Source organism: Dryas octopetala, chromosome 1 (genome assembly GCF_963921425.1).
Source record: "Dryas octopetala chromosome 1, drDryOcto1.1, whole genome shotgun sequence".
Lineage (NCBI taxonomy): Eukaryota > Viridiplantae > Streptophyta > Magnoliopsida > Rosales > Rosaceae > Dryas > Dryas octopetala.
Genome location: NC_141366.1, coordinates 8,006,757 through 8,023,430, shown reverse-complemented (window position 1 = coordinate 8,023,430; position 16,674 = coordinate 8,006,757). Strand labels below are relative to the sequence as shown.

General features: G+C 37.9%; 3 protein-coding genes and 1 pseudogene across 5 annotated transcripts; 1 reads left to right on the top strand and 3 right to left on the bottom strand.

The window, feature by feature from the left end:
* Nucleotides 1–411: 411 nt before the first annotated feature.
* LOC147297276 (dihydroceramide fatty acyl 2-hydroxylase FAH1-like) lies at nt 412–3,706 on the bottom strand. 3 transcript variants are annotated; one of them, XM_086241928.1, is made up of 7 exons: nt 3,499–3,706; nt 2,562–2,628; nt 1,929–2,021; nt 1,564–1,760; nt 1,346–1,451; nt 871–1,017; nt 412–744 (listed from the first exon to the last, which is right to left on the bottom strand). In XM_086241928.1, the coding sequence occupies exons 2-7, from the start codon at nt 2,610–2,612 to the stop codon at nt 625–627; spliced, it is 714 nt and encodes a 237-aa protein (XP_086098054.1). In that variant the 5' UTR covers nt 2,613–2,628; nt 3,499–3,706; the 3' UTR covers nt 412–624. The 3 variants fall into 3 exon arrangements, with proteins under 3 accessions (XP_086098054.1, XP_086098049.1, XP_086098060.1); XM_086241923.1 differs by having other exon boundaries at nt 2,562–2,631; nt 3,499–3,705; XM_086241934.1 differs by lacking the exon at nt 3,499–3,706 and having other exon boundaries at nt 1,901–2,021.
* Nucleotides 3,707–4,680: 974 nt separating this feature from the next.
* Nucleotides 4,681–8,604, bottom strand: LOC147297275 (dihydroceramide fatty acyl 2-hydroxylase FAH1-like). The gene is made up of 7 exons (XM_086244631.1): nt 8,446–8,604; nt 7,192–7,262; nt 6,651–6,743; nt 5,885–6,081; nt 5,693–5,798; nt 5,092–5,238; nt 4,681–4,964 (listed from the first exon to the last, which is right to left on the bottom strand). Exons 2-7 carry the CDS (start codon nt 7,240–7,242, stop codon nt 4,842–4,844), a joined length of 717 nt encoding a protein of 238 aa, XP_086100757.1. The 5' UTR covers nt 7,243–7,262; nt 8,446–8,604; the 3' UTR covers nt 4,681–4,841.
* Nucleotides 8,605–11,382: 2,778 nt separating this feature from the next.
* Nucleotides 11,383–14,661, top strand: LOC147297274 (putative germin-like protein 2-1). The gene is made up of 2 exons (XM_086233480.1): nt 11,383–12,691; nt 12,825–14,661. The coding sequence occupies exons 1-2, from the start codon at nt 12,366–12,368 to the stop codon at nt 13,354–13,356; spliced, it is 858 nt and encodes a 285-aa protein (XP_086089606.1). The 5' UTR covers nt 11,383–12,365; the 3' UTR covers nt 13,357–14,661.
* A 180-nt stretch (nt 14,662–14,841) lies between these two features.
* On the bottom strand, nt 14,842–16,674 carry LOC147297273 (uncharacterized; annotated as a pseudogene).

Sequence of the window (16,674 nt, the reverse complement as noted above, 5' to 3'; positions counted from 1 at the left end):
TAAACCATCCTCAAAGCACTTCTTACTAAGCACCGCTTGATTACATACACAAAATACAATATGACAAGAATTTAATATGTACGATTGTATCATATTCAAGAATTTCTCCCATCAGACACTCATTCTCATCTTGATTCTTGGGAGCCACCACTTAAAGAATAACATAACGAAAACCCAAATGGAGGGCAGCTTTTAAACCCATAATCGCATGCATTTCGTTGCAGTTAAATGAACGACTTTGTTTAGTAATATGCCATAATATTCTCAATGATCATCGTTTTACTTAGGGCCGACACTGATAACATAATACAAGTCAAACCAAAAATCCAAGGCAAAAAATACAAGAAAGTAAACTTCGGGAAAAGTCTCAGAAAACATGCAATGCAAGAAGAGGAACTTAAAGGCAATATATAAACAACTAGAACAAGTCTCCTCCATAAACAATGAATCATTGTAATTTACACATGACAGCAGCACAAAAATTGACACCTCCATAACATGCCACCCTGGAGACAAATAAATTTAGGAGACAGCAACTATATAAGAATATTTAGCAATCGAAATATGTTGAATTCCCTGATTCTTGCTATCCTAACCGATTACAAGATGCTACTCTAGCAAAATTTATCTAATTTTCCCGGCTGCTTTTGATTGAGGAAGTGTTCCAAACACCCTGTCCCACAGACTTGAAGTTATTCCAAAGCCTTTATCCTGGATCCTGAAGTGATGATTCAAGTGGTATCTCTGCAAGAACAAGCAAACAAAACACCACCTCATTCATGTCAGCATTGACCAGTTCCCTCAAAAGATTTATAATTTCTGATCAAGACTAAAAATTACTGCAAACATGAAACATGTACTGATCTTTACCTTCAGATTTCGAGGGACCTCACTTGACGGCTGACCATGATGAAGGTAGTAATGGGTAACATCATACATCACATAACCCAATAAACCACCTCCAAACAAAGCAGGAGTAACAGAAGGAGAGGACATCAGCTTAACCAAGTTCCAGAACTGGCAACAATTCAAAGTAGAGTCACAATTGGAAATGCTTTCTTTTCTTCTTTTGATTAAACAATAGGAAAGAAAATTCATACAAGCACAAGTGAACAATTTCATACCTATACTATGCAATCTTAAGCTTGAAGACTATTCAGCTATCCTATATAATCAAATTCAAGGCAAGGTATCATGGTATATTACCACGTAGGGCATGTAATTTTTCTTTCCAATAAAAAATAATGAATTCAACTACTCAAAGACTTGGGAAGTTCATTAACCATGTCTGCCACTGTATTCTTAAACAAAGCATAGTGACAAGGATATGGAAGAAAAGACATACTGGAATGCATAAAACAGCTGTTGCAGCTGGAGGGAAAACGAGTCGCAAGCCATCCATTGGGTGCTTATGGTGGCAGCCATGAAGAAGATAATGTACGGTGTTCCCCCTAAAGCAATATGAACAAAATTAAAACATTATTCTCAAAGATTTTTAAAATGTATGTATATATACACAAAAAATATATAAAAAAGAATAACAGAGAGAGATAAGAAACTAACCAGTAGCTCTTTGTTTCGATGTGGAAGAGAAAGCGGTGCAATGTGTATTCAAGCAATGTCCACACAAAAATTCCAGCGACAACCATCAGAGCTATTTGAGGAAATGTATGACCCATCCGCACAGACATGGAGATACAATAGAGCACAACTGGCAGCCATATGGTAGGAACTGCCCACCAGACCGTGCGGGTCAAGAACTGTTTCAAGCAGTAAAAATGAGTCAGAAGTGGAGCTCTACAAATTCTCAGTAAAAAGTATAGTTTAAGCTAGTAACTAAGCACATCCATAAACATAGAGAAAATGCATATGACCTTATGCCAATTGGATTACTATGTACCAACAATGAACAAAGAGGCAGGCAGTACCTCCCAGAAATCATTTTCAAAAAATCGAGGGCCTTCCTTGCTAACAATGGGTTGGTGAACCCACTCCTGATACGCTTCTCCAAGATGGCCAACCTGGGAAAGATTGTCAATAGTTAAATGTATAATAAAACTAATTACAACCATCAAATACAATAAAGTGAGACAGACGGAAAGAGAGCATGCTGCTCAAGATTTATGGAAAAAGAAAGGCAATTCTAAAGAGAAAATGTATGCACGTTTGGAACTGCCAAAGAAGGAAAAGGAGGTGCCAAATATATGCAGTAAATGTCCCTAGGAATTGACGAACAATCACTTTTGGAGTGCAAATAGACTGAAAATCTTCAGACTAGGTGAAGCCTTTTTCATATTCTTGTGTATTTCTTAACCCATTCCGCTATTGCTTAGCAGATTTTTCAATATTTTATCCACAATTATAAATTTATATTGAGGAAAAAAATTGAAAATCATTATTGAGAATCAATGAAAGTGGTATTTCCGATATTTATGACTCCGAGATCTAAATGGACATATATGTAACAATATAGTCATTTCAGTCCATCACAATGCAGTGATTAAAAGCACATAATTGGCTCAAATACAAAAAATTAAAAACATTTGACAATGCAACCTTACCTGGAATACAAGGGCCTTATTCAAATCAACTTGAAAGTCCTGTGCAACCATCTTGTCACCTATAACACTGCTGAAGGAGCAAGCACATAAAAGAAAGATTGGATAAGAACAAATAAGGACTTTGTAAGATGTGATAAGTTATGATCTCTGGCCCAATTTCAGCAACACTACTGTAAGTGGATATCCATTATTATGTGCAACAGAAATCCCTTTATGAAAACATCTTCAGGCATTATATTGACTACAAAATACCATCAAAATCATCTTGTTTACAAGATACTAGATCTAGGGTTTATCTGATATCAAACTTTAGTTTCGAGCTACAATAATTAAACTATCAGAGGCTTAGTCTAATGGGGACTGATAAGGACAATTTAAAGTAAAATTATCTTGTTCCCACCTGAAAACTAACACCTGCCTAATGGCCACAACTATTACTTTTCAAATTGTCAAAATTTTTCTTATTACGGTGAAGGATTAACCAGCACCACAAACTAAAGTAACATTTTCTGCGAATCAGTTTTTAAAGGAAATGATTAGAAACAAAGAAGAATCTTGAGAACAAAGCAAACTCGTTTAAGATGGGATCCATTCTTTTTTTTTTTTTTTCTTTTTCCACTAAACCAAAACAACTACAAAACTGAAAACCCACTCTGTCATTCCTTTTCCTTCTATTTACCAGCAGCCAAACAGAATATCTCAGACAACACCATACAAAATCTCAAAACTCATGTTTTCTTCCCTTTTTCCCGTAATTTCCCATCAACATCATCGAATCAGGAAGCATACTGTTCAAGAAGAAAAACCCACAATGCACGTAACCGACCCCCTCCAAAACCCACAATTTTCCGAAGCAAAAAATAAAAAATCCAACAGACCCAGATCTACGAATTGCACAAGAAACATTAAAATCAGACGAGTAAGAGCAAATATATACCCTATAAAACGCGGGTCGGATCCAATCCAATAGAAGACCCTTGTTCCTCTCCCTCAGTCTCTGTCTCTCACTGTAAGAACCACCAGAACCACCAGCACCACCAGTGGAAAGAGGTATCAGCGTTGAGGGCAAGTGGTGCAGTGGCAGAGGAAAATCAAACTCTCTCTCTTCCTCTCCGCGTATGTGGATTATCAGAAAGCATACAGTTTTAAGAGATGGAAATCTCCGCGTATGTGGAATAATCAGAAAGCATACAGTTTTAAGAGATGGAAAGATCTGGGCCGTCGATTTTTGTATGGGTATCAAAGAATCAGTCAGCGATCCTGACGTTGGCTTCCAAGTTTCAAACGGTAGCCAGGCTGGCACTTCCAGCATTACAGCCTTGGTTTAGTTGGGCAGAGAACAGAGTGGCCACTGGGCCTATCACCTTTCTAATGTGAAAAATTATTCTACGTTAATTCGGTGTTAGTGTGTTAGTGTTACAAATTTCTCTTTTTTTGCTTACAAATTTATCAAAGAATATTATTTTAATTTTTAAAATTAATAATTATACACATATAATAATTTGAATGAGAATTTCCAACACAAGTCAGCAATCCATATTTAAATCTGAACTTGCTTTTGACCGTCAAAACTGTAGGGTCAAAAGATTTGTAGGTCCGACTTGCTAATTTCTTGAAACGGATTGGTTGGGCTTTTGGGTACATTTGATATTTTGGTTTTAAGAAATCAAATCATCGCCATTGGTGCTTCAACTCCCAACCATTGCACGTTGGTAGTTTTATTTTTTATTTTTTTTGTTTCTTTACTTTTTCATCTCTATTTATATAGTGTTCTCTTTGTTTCAATGAAGTTATTTCACCGACTAACAATGAAATACTTCGTCACTTGTTTATAAAAAGTCAAAATTTGTCATCCCACTGTGATTTGGTGACTACAAAATATAGAAAAATTTTAGAATTCAATCTTGTTCACCACCTTTAAAAACAATTGCATATGTAGATTATGGTCAACTATGGTCAACCATAACATAATATGTTAGCATGATTTGAAGGGTGGTATGGTGCATCATGAGGAGGAGCAAATTGCACTCAAATCTTTTCTGATGCCTCTAGTCATCTAGTATTACTGCTTTTGATAACCAGTTAACCAGTGATCATGAGGAGGAGCAACCCATTAAGATGAGGAGAGAGGAGAAAGAGGAGGGTAGCTCCAATGACCATCTAAGCTCTTTTCCTTCGGACATTCTGAAAGATCAAATACATTGTTACAGCAGACCCAAAGGTTACAAGTTACTACAATAGTACAATAGTAGCAAGAAAATCCAAGCCCGCCAGCAATTGCTAGCTCCTGATTTTATCGGCAGCTTTTGTTGAAGGCGCTGTTCCAAAAACATTGTCCCATAAGGATGAGGTGATCCCAAATCCCTCACTTTGAACTCTGAAGTGATGGTTCAAGTGATATCTCTGTCAAACACAAACACAAATATTTGTAAAGGCATAAAAATGCAGACAGTCCTGTCAAATAGATGACTGAAAGAGAGAAGACAACAGGATTGAAAAAGAAAACAAAACAGTTTCCGAAAATTGTTACTTTCAGATCTTGCGTCAATGCTTTAGAAGGCTTCCCATGGTGAAGGTAGTAGTGAGTGCAATCATATATTACATATCCCAACAAGACCCCTCCAAACAAAGCATGAGCAACTGATGGAGGTGATAAAAGCTTTATCACAGCCCAAATCTAGTAGTCGAAAACCATGATATATCAGAAGCAGCAGATGAAATCCACAAGTAATACATAATATGCAAAGATATTACTGTCTACCCCCTTCTAATATAGATTTCAACAATTAAATACCAAAAATCAACTAGCACAAATTTCATAAATATAAGAATCAAAATCAAACTTGACGAGTGTGAGTCAATTTTTTAAGTGAATGAGTTTTTTCTTGAACAATTTATAGTTTATTCATTGGGAAGAACATATATAAACCTTTTCCCCATTTAGACAAAATTTAACTGGGTGAAACTTAAATGCAGCAGCAAATTACTCAGACCCAAAATTTGCACCTAGCCCTGGTTAAAAAGTATTCATGCTACAGTAAAACCAATGTTGTCTCAGAACAATGACACCCTATTAATTGCTACATGTTTAAGACGAAGAATAGCAGTTGAGGTAGTGAAATAGAACATACTGGCACAGCTAGAATAGCTGCTGCTGCAGGGGGGAAAACAAGTCGCATTCCATCCATAGGGTGCTTGTGATGGCAGCCATGAAGAAGATAGTGTAAGGTGTTTCCCCTACAAAAAATGATAAATAATGTGATGCTGCCAATACGCCGAGGAGTGGGAAGGAAGAGGGGGGAGAAGACAGATAGAGAACCAACCAATAGCTTGTTGTTTTGATGTGGAAAAGGAAGCGATGCAAAGTGTACTCCACCAATGTCCAAATGAAGATGCCACCAACCACTGTTAAAGCTACCTGAGGTGGAGTAGGCCCCATTCGAAAAGACATGGAAACAAACCAGGATACTACAGGTAGCCAAACAAGTGGAATCACCCACCATGCTGTCCGGGTCAAGAGCTGTTTCAAGTTGATGAGTCACAGGGCAGCCACATCCATATACGAGAAGTTTGCCAAAATTTAATTTTAAACTTGCGAAATAATGGATCTAACAAGAAAAGTACATCATGTAACCGGCTTGGTGAATCAATTCTAGAAATTTTCTTACTGGCAAACAAACATTTGGCCTACATTTTCTTTTAACTTGTTTAAGCTCAGGTCATCTGATTTTAGAGTCAACAAGATTAATCTCTCATACTTACTATGATTTGAAAGATGAATATCATTAGTGTTCAATTGCTATTCTATAATCATCAACAGATGTTCTTTAGTTCCAATACAAAAGTATTTTCTGTCTCATACTGATGGTCACATAATTCTGATCAATATAGTTCCTACTTCAAATAAGGTTTTCCAAGTCCACATTTGTTGTATTAATTTTAAGTAAGGTACAATGGTTATAACTTATAACTATATAGCAAAACTCAATATATCAAATTTGGATGTACTTATTTATCTGTGTTATATTCATGTGTCGTGATTGTGCGCCTGTTTGTAACGCTTTTGAATGCAAGATTTTAAAGTCACACCTCAAGAAAGTCATTTTCAAAAATTCTGGGGCCTTCCTTGCTAACAATAGGTTGGTGAACCCATTCATTATAAGCTTCCCCAAGATGGCCAACCTGTAAAAGTTCCACCTCTGTATGAGATTAAGTGAGACAAATGACCAAAAATAAAACAGAATTAATTCAAAACCAACCCTATATCTAACTTGGTGGAATTAATTTTTAAATTAAGTGTTCTAGATTATAACATGCCAAGTTTAAGGGAAATAGTCCAAAAATAAGTGGAAATGGCAGGATGATGCTTTTATTTTGAAACTTTTAAAGGGGCAAATAGTACAAAAAGAAGTGGTTACGACTAAGAATTACAGGATGATAATTTTGTCACAGAAAAGAAAAGGACAAAAGAAAAAGGATGGCAGTTTCCATTTCTATATATCATCATCAATTGCAATATGTCTATGTTTATGTGAGTGAGTGCATGTATGATTGTGAATGGGATCAGCTAATGCCTAATTGGGAGCTATTTGCATATGCAAGTACATGTCAAGAAGGAAGTCAAGCTAACCTGGAAGACAATAGGCTTATTCAAGTCCACAGTAAAAGGTTTACTGACCATCTTGGGACCTTCTTACCTAACTGGAGTTGCAATAAAATTAATTAAAAAACGTAAGTAAACAGGAAAGAAAACCTACATCAGTAAATTTATACTTCTCACATCATATAAGTAATAAGGGTTTTAAATGAGATCTTTAATAAACATGATTCTTTGTACTTAAACACATTATGCTAACTTGATGACAGATGGAGTCAAATTCACATCATTAACATGGTATATTTTAAATGAAATCACTAAAACGGACAACATTTATAGGTTCTCCAATCCAGTATCTAATGGAAAGTTAAACCAAAAATATTTAACAGCACAAGTTTAAAAGGCTAAAGAATACAGAAATGTCTAAATAGAAGAAACTAGAAATAAGAAAATATATCCAAATGGCTTGAGTTGTTAGATAGATGAGATTTTTAGAGTTAAATATACTTTTTTTAAGCTGGCTGTGCAGATGAATTAGGAAAACAGAAAATCTATGTGATTGTGCACTATAAGTGCTGGTGGTACACTTTAATCCATTGAACTGGTACATTCTTGTTGGGTTTTTTCCCCTTATTTTTCTTCTCCCTCATTTTTTAGCGTGAAAAGAATTCAGGAAGATGCCCACAAAGCAACTTACTAGAATCTGTGCAAGTGACAAATCATTTTTATTTTTGAAGGTTATATCTATCTCGATTTCATTTCAGTCTTAAGCAAAGCACATCTGTTGTAGACTTGTAGTCATACAATAATAATAACTACAACAGTTTGAACGCTAGACATCAATTATTATTAACACAATGGTTTCATGTGAGCAACGAATCTGAGCATTCACGGATGTTTCTACATATTGCATATAATTCAAGAAAGACACAAGATTATTTTGTAACAAAGGAAACTGAATTCAAATACCAGGAAAATAAATTCATGCATTTTTGAGTTTTATTATTAAAAATCCATCGAGAAAAACAATGCAGGAAAGAAAAAAGAAACCAAAACAGAGACGCTCAGCAGAGCAATGCAAATAATATACATGTAATTCTCATTTCCACAATAACCCAGTTTAAAAATAACCAAAACCATTATAATTTGACAAAACCCAGATCAAATTTTCACAGAAACTTCAAGAATTTCTACACAAGTTCACAATTTTCTGAGTAACCAAACAGAAAAAATATACAAAAAAAAAAATACAAGTACCAAACTTTTTCAGAGCAATGCAGGACCAACCTGGGAGCTCTGGGGTCGTGGGAACCCCCAAAAGATTGACCAAAGGTTCGAAATCTCCGGAGTTTGTTTTGAAGCTCAGAGAAACCCAAACTCGTGATGGGAATGTGTATAAGAAGAAGCGAGGTCAACGTATTTGGAGCAGAAATCAAATTTGCCTTCGAAATCACAGCTTTGCCTCACATTCACTTTCAGCTATTGCCCACTTGCCAATTGCCATTGACAGCCACCAATTTTTATTTCTTTTTCATTTTTTTAACTTTTTCTCTTTTTTTCTAAAAAATATGTTTAATACTTTTTATTTTTATTTTTAATATCTAAGATGGTTCGATTTATGGAAACATGGACCGAAATATGTAGAGTTTACTTGAATCCAAATATCCAATTGAGTTAGAGGCTTAGAGCTGAAATTGACTTTTCCAACTTTTTCTTTTAGAGCAAATTATAATTTAGTACCTCAATTTTACATGTTGTTTCAACTTAGTACCCCAACTTTGAAAACTTGCAAAATAGTACCTCCGTTAGTTTTTCCGTTAAATAAACTGTTATTTGCTGACGTGGAAGGGGTATTTTCGTCTTTTTCTCTAAATTTAAAAAATAATAATATTTTAAAAAATTTTTGAATAAAAAAATTTCTAAAAATAATTAAATAAAAAAATTTCAAAAAAATAAAAAAAAATCCTTTCCATGCCCCATGCCCATCCCCCCTCCCTTCCCCGCCCCCCAGCCATCCCCTCCTCCTCCCCGCCCCCACACAGCCAGCCCCTCACTCCCCCCACCCATCCCCTCCCTCCTCCTCCTCGCCCCCACCCAGCTTGCCCCCAGCCATCCTCCCCCTCTCCCTGCCCCGACCCAGCCAGCCCCCCACTCCCCCACCCCAGTCCCGTCGCACCTCCTCCTCAGGAATCGGGCTCTGCTTCGGCTTCGCCTGCCCGAAACGCTTCGCTAGAGAGGAGGCGCGAACCTCCACCGGAAGAACTTCCCCGGCGTCGACGACCTGGCTGGAGAAGGCGACACCCCCGCCGGCAGCGACCTGGCAGCTACGCCGTGCGGGTAGGGGCTTGGCCACGGGCTCGGGTTAGGGATCGACGACCGCGCCGGCATGTTCTTGACACTGACGACGCCGTTTGGCTCGGCCTGCGATGACGCAGTGGCTTGAGGCTGGTGGACGGAGGTTGGCGACGGAGCTCCCTTGGCCCTTCCTCCTCCTCCGGCAAAGTGATGAGCCCGAGTTAAAGTCCACGCATCTGACGGCCAATATTGAATCGACCTCTCTCACCGGCGTGGGGGGTTGAGACAGAATGAGTAAGGATGGCTGGGACTGGGGTGGGGGAGAGGGTGGGTCGGGGCAGGGAGAGGGGGAGGATGGCTGGGGGGCTGGCTCGGTGGGGGTGGGGAAGAGGAGGAGGAGGGAGGGGATGGGTGGGGGGAGTGGGGGGCTGGCTGTGTGGGGGCGGGGAAGAGGAGGGGATGGGCGTAGAGCATGGAAAGGGTTTTTTTTTTTTTTGAAATTTTTTTATTTAATTATTTTTAGAAATTTTTTTATTCAAAATTTTTTTAAAATATTATTATTTTTTAAATTTAGAGAAAAAGACGAAAATACCCCTTCCACGTCAGCAAATAACAGTTTATTTAACGGAAAAACTAACGGAGGTACTATTTTGACACAAAATAAAAGTTGAGGTACTTTTTTGCAAGTTTTCAAAGTTGGGGTACTAAGTTGAAACAACATGTAAAGTTGAGGTCCTAAATTGTAATTTGCTCTTTCTTTTATTATTAACAATTAGTATTGGTAAATTTTGAGCTACGATTTAGTCTAGGAATAACTTTTGATAAATAAAAAACTGAGTATCATTCATTAAATCAATTTGTCATTAAATAGTTATTAAAAATTGACCATTTCATCTTGCCTAATGTTCTTACCAACAAAATAACCTGCCTAATGTTCTTGGCATCTTGCCAATAAAATAACCTACCTAATTTTTTTACCATAAAAATGAAACCTTCCTAATTTTTTTACCAAAAATGAAACCTTCCTAATTTTTTTACCAAAAAAAGAAACCTGCCTAATAAAGGCAGTCAGCCATTTATTATTCATTTATTATTTTGTTTCGTGGCATGTGCACAGGCCTCAGCTTGAACAACTTTGGCTTCACATGTGCAACCATTCAGAGTTGAGACAGTTGGCTGCAAGCCTGCAAGTAATTGCATATGCACATGACTCATGTGCATATGACATGACCCTTCTTGGGGCGGCAAAAATATCCCATGCAAATATCTGTTTTAAAGTATACACATTTAATTGCTTCCATACACCAACGTCAACTATGTATATTATATAGGGAGCTTCTATACTTCTACTTTCTCTCACAGGGCTTGCTCTACTCAATTTAAGGCTCTCGCAAGTCTCAGCATGTGGGTTTCCCATATCTTCTTTCTCTTCTTCTTGATCTTCTTCGCTTTCATTCATAATTAAATGGAAATCAAAAGAAGTCCAGAATGATCAAATGGAAAACCCCTTGTAAGTTGTAACTAAATGGTTAGCAACTTAGCTTATCAACTCTGTATCCCCTCTTCACTTGTAAGTTGTAACCTTATGCCATGGCCGCAAAGTTTTGACAATCTGAGAAGGCATAATCAGATATTCTCTGTATTAAATTGTCTCTGCAACAGCCAGTCCTGAAAGCTGGCTCATTGGGAATTGAAGCTCTTCAATGGAGAGCTCGTATAGGTCAATGGCTTCCAAGAGGACAAGGATAAAAGAGATTGGTAGCCATCAAAAACAGTTGTAGATCATGAGTTACAAACTTCTAGTTAAGAAATTATTATACTTGTTTGTGAAGTATTGACACAATTAGGCAGTACTCTTCAGTTTCCCTTAAGATTTTGTATGACCCTGCAGGCTTCTGATGAAGCTTCCTATCTATATATAATATTAATTTGCACTCATATTAATAGATTGCCAAAGATATCGTTTCAGATAGATTATCTTCATCTTCATGATCATAGAATTATATATTGGTCTCTAATCCATAATCCATCTGTATATGCGTTTGACAAAAGATAAAAGAGAGAAAAGAAAAACATATACACTGTTGCCAGAAGAGACACAAATCTACATGACTACATGAAAGTTTGCAGTAGCCGACTCCTCCATGCCCTCCAGCTCCATGTATTCAACTACCAGAGCTCATGCTACTGGCAAAAAGGAAAAAAACAGAACTTGATAACTTTTACAGCCTTATCTTCACATTTAACTATAAATTTTGGAGTTCAAATGCTACAGAAAACACAGTGAAATACCATAATGTCTCTGCAAGCAGCACATATATAGTCCTTATCCATGGAACAACCAAGTACCCAATTCTTCTTTGCCTCAGGCCAGTAGCGATAAAAAAATGCCTTTGCCTCTAAAATTGCAGAACATGCAGCTAGAAATTGCATCAATCAAGTTAAAAAAATGATGGTTTGAATTCGCCTCTGAAAGAATGAGTCCACACTACTAATTTTCATAAAGATGAAGATAACCTTCATTACTTTACAGTTTACAATCATCCTTCTCACAGTGTGACTTAGTCTTGGGAAAAAGCTGGCCAGAAAGTGGACAATTTACCGGGAAAATAACTGGTAATAATCAGACCATATCAGCCCCAGCCGGGGAAGGGTGTCTAAACAAAAAGAAAGATGTGCCTTTACACAATTTCTTTACATGTGTTCTTTGAACCCAAGTCAAGTAAATTGGACCCAAATGTTTTAGCATGATGCTATGGCTTGATATGTTTAACCTATGCATGATGAGTATTTATTGAATAAAAAAAAAATAAGAGAAGAATAAATCTTTGAACAAATTTTGGATTTAATGGATGTGCCATATGTTGAAATTTAGCTTTAACTGAACGTTCAAGACTTTTCCAGTGTCTATAATGCAAGGCCGGCACCTTTTTCTATTCTATGTGTTTGTTCTTCATACTCATTCAGCTACTTCTACCTTCTCTATAAATAACCTAGTTGGTACATCAATTGCTTCACATCTCTCTCACTCACTCAATCCTTTCAATTTTTCATTTGCCATAATTAACTTCATAATCTTATCTCATAAAAGAGGGAGAAAAATTAAGATGGCAAACCAAATTTTGCTATTGACTTTCCTAGCCATGACATGTGCTGTGGTCATTGCCTTTGAGCCTAGTCCATTGCAAGATTTCTGCATTGCTGACACTACTAGCTCAGGTTGGTCTCAAAATGTTATGTTCATTTATGCTACAATAAGCTTTAATTTTCACTTAGAAATATGTAAATATTCTTCTTCTTCATACTCAATCCTTCAATGCTTTAACTTTTGTGTTGGTTTGTCAATTATGATTGTGCATCACAGTGACAAGAGTGAATGGCCTACCTTGCTTGGACTCCAAGCTAGCACAGGCTGAGCATTTCTACTTCGCAGGGCTTCACAAAGCTGGCAACACTTCAAACCCTGTTGGTGGCAGTGTCACCCCAGTGAATGTGGCTCAAATTCCAGGACTCAACACCCTTGGCATCTCACTGGCTCGCATTGACTATGCACCATGGGGTGTAATCCCTCCCCACACTCATCCTCGCGCCACCGAGATTCTTACAGTCTTAAGAGGTAGCCTCTATGTTGGTTTTGTGACCTCCAATCCAGACAACAAGCTCATCTCCAAGGTCCTTAAAAAGGGTGATGTGTTTGTGTTCCCTGTTGGACTAGTTCACTTCCAGCAAAATGTGGGAAATGGAAAGGCTGTTTCACTCTCTTCTTTGAGCAGCCAAAACCCTGGAGTCATCACTATTTCTAATGCTGTGTTTGGAGCCAATCCATCAATTTCTGACAATGTTCTGGCCAAGGCTTTCCAGGTGGAGAAATCCGTAATTAGTCGTCTTCAGGCACAATTTTAGATGATTTCCATGGGAAAGAATTTCTGATTCATATCACCCCTCCTATTGATGCTAGTGATTTGCATCTTGTGAGTTAGATTTGTAGAAGTGCGTGTTAACATCTCCATGGAAATCAAATGATTATTTGTATCTAGTGAGTTGGTTTGTAGAAGAATCTCCATGAAAATGGAATGCTTTTGTTTGGAATTCTTTGAAAAAGTAAGTCCTCAATGTCATTTATGTCTCAAATCTTGATTCATTTCTATGTGCCACTTGTAGAAGATATCATTTCCTTTCATCTGTTTTTCATTGACAGGTAGTATAGTAGTAGAACTAGTGAAACAATGGATTACTGCTTATGAATTACCATTGATATAGGGTAGGTATGAGTTCCACAATAATTGACTTCACTGAACCAAACTGAGATTTCAAATAAGAGCTTAATTTGCAGAAACAATTTCAAACAATCCACAAATCAACTACTTGTTCTGTTAACAGTAGACTGTCATTCAGGGCAAGTAAATAGAGGTTGCCAATTGTTCATGAGATGGTGGGAAGTTACCTTAATCACATAGATTGAGCACTTCTGCTGTCTAGTTGATCTCTTTCAGAGCAGGGTTCTCATATCAGGCAAAGGACTTCATTAGCGCATGCATTGCTGCCTATGGAAAGACTGATGATGGGAAGTGGGTGGTAAAACCAAATAAAAAGGTCAATAAACTGAAAGTTGCAGAGACAAGAAGAATCATCAAGAATCAATTAGAGCAAAGAGCCAGGAATCCAGATATCAGTCCCCAATGTAGTGTTATAAAAAGAAAGGAATTTGGTAACAATATGGTAAGTGAGCAATCAAGTCAAAATCTCTCAAGAATGGAATGAAAGACCGCAGCAAATGGTACTAAATTAAAGAAGGTGGAGCATAGGTTCATGAGTATCTTCCAGATGCTGGTTCCCTGTTCAAATATATATATATTTTTTTTTTAAAGCAATGATATTACAGGTGCCTGGACATAAAGCATAAAGAGGAAATTCCAAATAGCAATGCAGAAATTAGAATAAAAAGTCGATACATGGTTAAGAGCATTGAAAGCAATGAGTCCTAACTCCATGGACAACATGTTTCTGTGAATCCCCTGACCAAGTTGAACAGAAAATCAACTATAAATGCAGAATTTTTCTCCTGACGCCCCCCTCTTCTAGTATCATCATTCTTTTTCACATCAACCCAACTTACTTGCATTCAACTTTTCCAATCCTCTTCTAAACCTCTTAAAGATGAAATAATTAGAAGCTTATACCACCTCAACTCTACCCTATTAGAAGATTTCAATTTAGAATTCTCTGAAACATGGTCTCAGAAAGTATAAGAAAAACAGGTAACAAAGTTGCTCAAAAATTTTGGTATAAGCGAGTGGCTTTGGCCAATATTTTCTACACCCAGTCCACAGCAGAACAACAGATACAATGAAAAAGTGATTTGACAATCACAATAAACAAAATCAATACTAGGAAACAAAAACCATATGCTATGATTTGTATCTGTAACAATTTACAGTTTAGAGTACAACACCTCAAGTTGGGTTGCCAACGGGAAAAGTTGGAAACTTTCGCATTCAGACTACAATTTGAGGCTGATGAGAAGCAAAACAAGACATCACTATAACAACCCCAGAATCTAACTTGAGATTGGTACAGAAGACCTTATCATGGGCATGTTCATCAATCTTCTAGGAGTTCCAACATAAAACAGCAAGGGATTGTAAGCAACAGGGCCACAATCCGACCTCCGAAAAGTCCAGTCAGCACTACTAGAAACAGAATCAGATACCCACAATTCCCTTTTCTTCCTCCTTCCTTCTTTTCAACAATCAATGATGTTTCACTGCCATGATCAGAAACTCCATCTGCTCCTTGTTTTTCACACTTCTCTTCGGCATTTAGTGACAACAATGACATGTTTTCGCTTTCTTGTTCCTCTTGTATCGAATCTTTTCGTTCTTCCTGTTCCTCTGGTATCGCATCTTTTTGGTCTTGTTGTTCTTCAGACCCCTCTGCTTCATCATCTCCGGTGTAACTAGAAACATCACTGAAAGGCTCCGACCCATGTTTCTTACTCTTTCTACGCAACTTCTTAGACACAAATTTCTTCACAAGTTTTGCTTTAATCTTAGCACTTTTGCTAAACTTAATCTTACCGCCTTTTGATTCATCTCCATCTTCACCATCCCCCACCACCTTCCACTTTTTATCATCTGCACTAAGAAACTCAAGCAAAGTTACTTGACTAGCAGTACTATCGATACAATCCCTTCCGCTATTATTGTTAGGCTCTTCATTAGAAGAGTCTGATTCAATCTCTATATCAAGCAATTCAAACAGAACAGCCTCAGTCTTTTCTTGTACAATCTCCCCCTTCTTATCCTCACTCTCATCAACACCTTTCAAAACCAATGGAGAGGCAGAGACCCTTTGAGCTACACTTTGCAAAGCCGCTTTCGGTTTCGAACACGGTTTCAAACGACAAACCAAATGCTTACCCACGAATTCGAGAAATATAAGCAAAAACGCAGACAATGTGATCCCAACAGCGAGCTTCTTGGTACTCAAAGCCAAAACCACCACCGCAAACACCTTCAACACCGACAACAAAACCACACTCGAATCCCCACCGCCCACACATTTCTCAGCATCAACAACACGGTTCTCGACATGGGTTTCACCCATTTCAGCCGACAACCGAAACCCATTTTCTTCAACACCATGATCACCTTCCTTGGGGATCAAATTCTCGACCTTGGGCGAACTGGGTCTCACGGAGATTGTCGAATGGCTCGAACCCATATCAGAAGTTGTGCTGATCGGATCGGTGACCCGGTCATCCGACCCGTTCTTGTTCTTGTTCTTCTTGTGCTTCTTCGACGGTTTTCTCAAGCGATCCCGGTTTTTCACGAAGAGATCGACGAGCGAGGTGGGAAAGCCGGTCTGGACGACAAGCGAACCGCCCCGTTTCGGCTTTTGGAAATCGGCGACGATTTGGGAAATTCGGGTCACCCCGTTCTTCTTCCACGGAAGCGGCATGGTCAGTGAAAATTGTAGAAGAAAAAACAGAGCAGGGAATTTGGTTTTGCAGAGGCGACTCAATTTCTTGGATGTGAGAATTAATTTGACACGGTTTTATAGGAGTCAAGGCCAGTCGTCGTCGACAATGTTAGATCTATTAAAAAAATGCACAGAAAATTGTTGTGAAAGTGAGAGGCAATTATGGGTGAGGCGTGTGTTAGCTCGGGATGGTTGAAGGTTGAAACTTGAAACTTTGAACGATAGCGTTTTCCAGGAAGA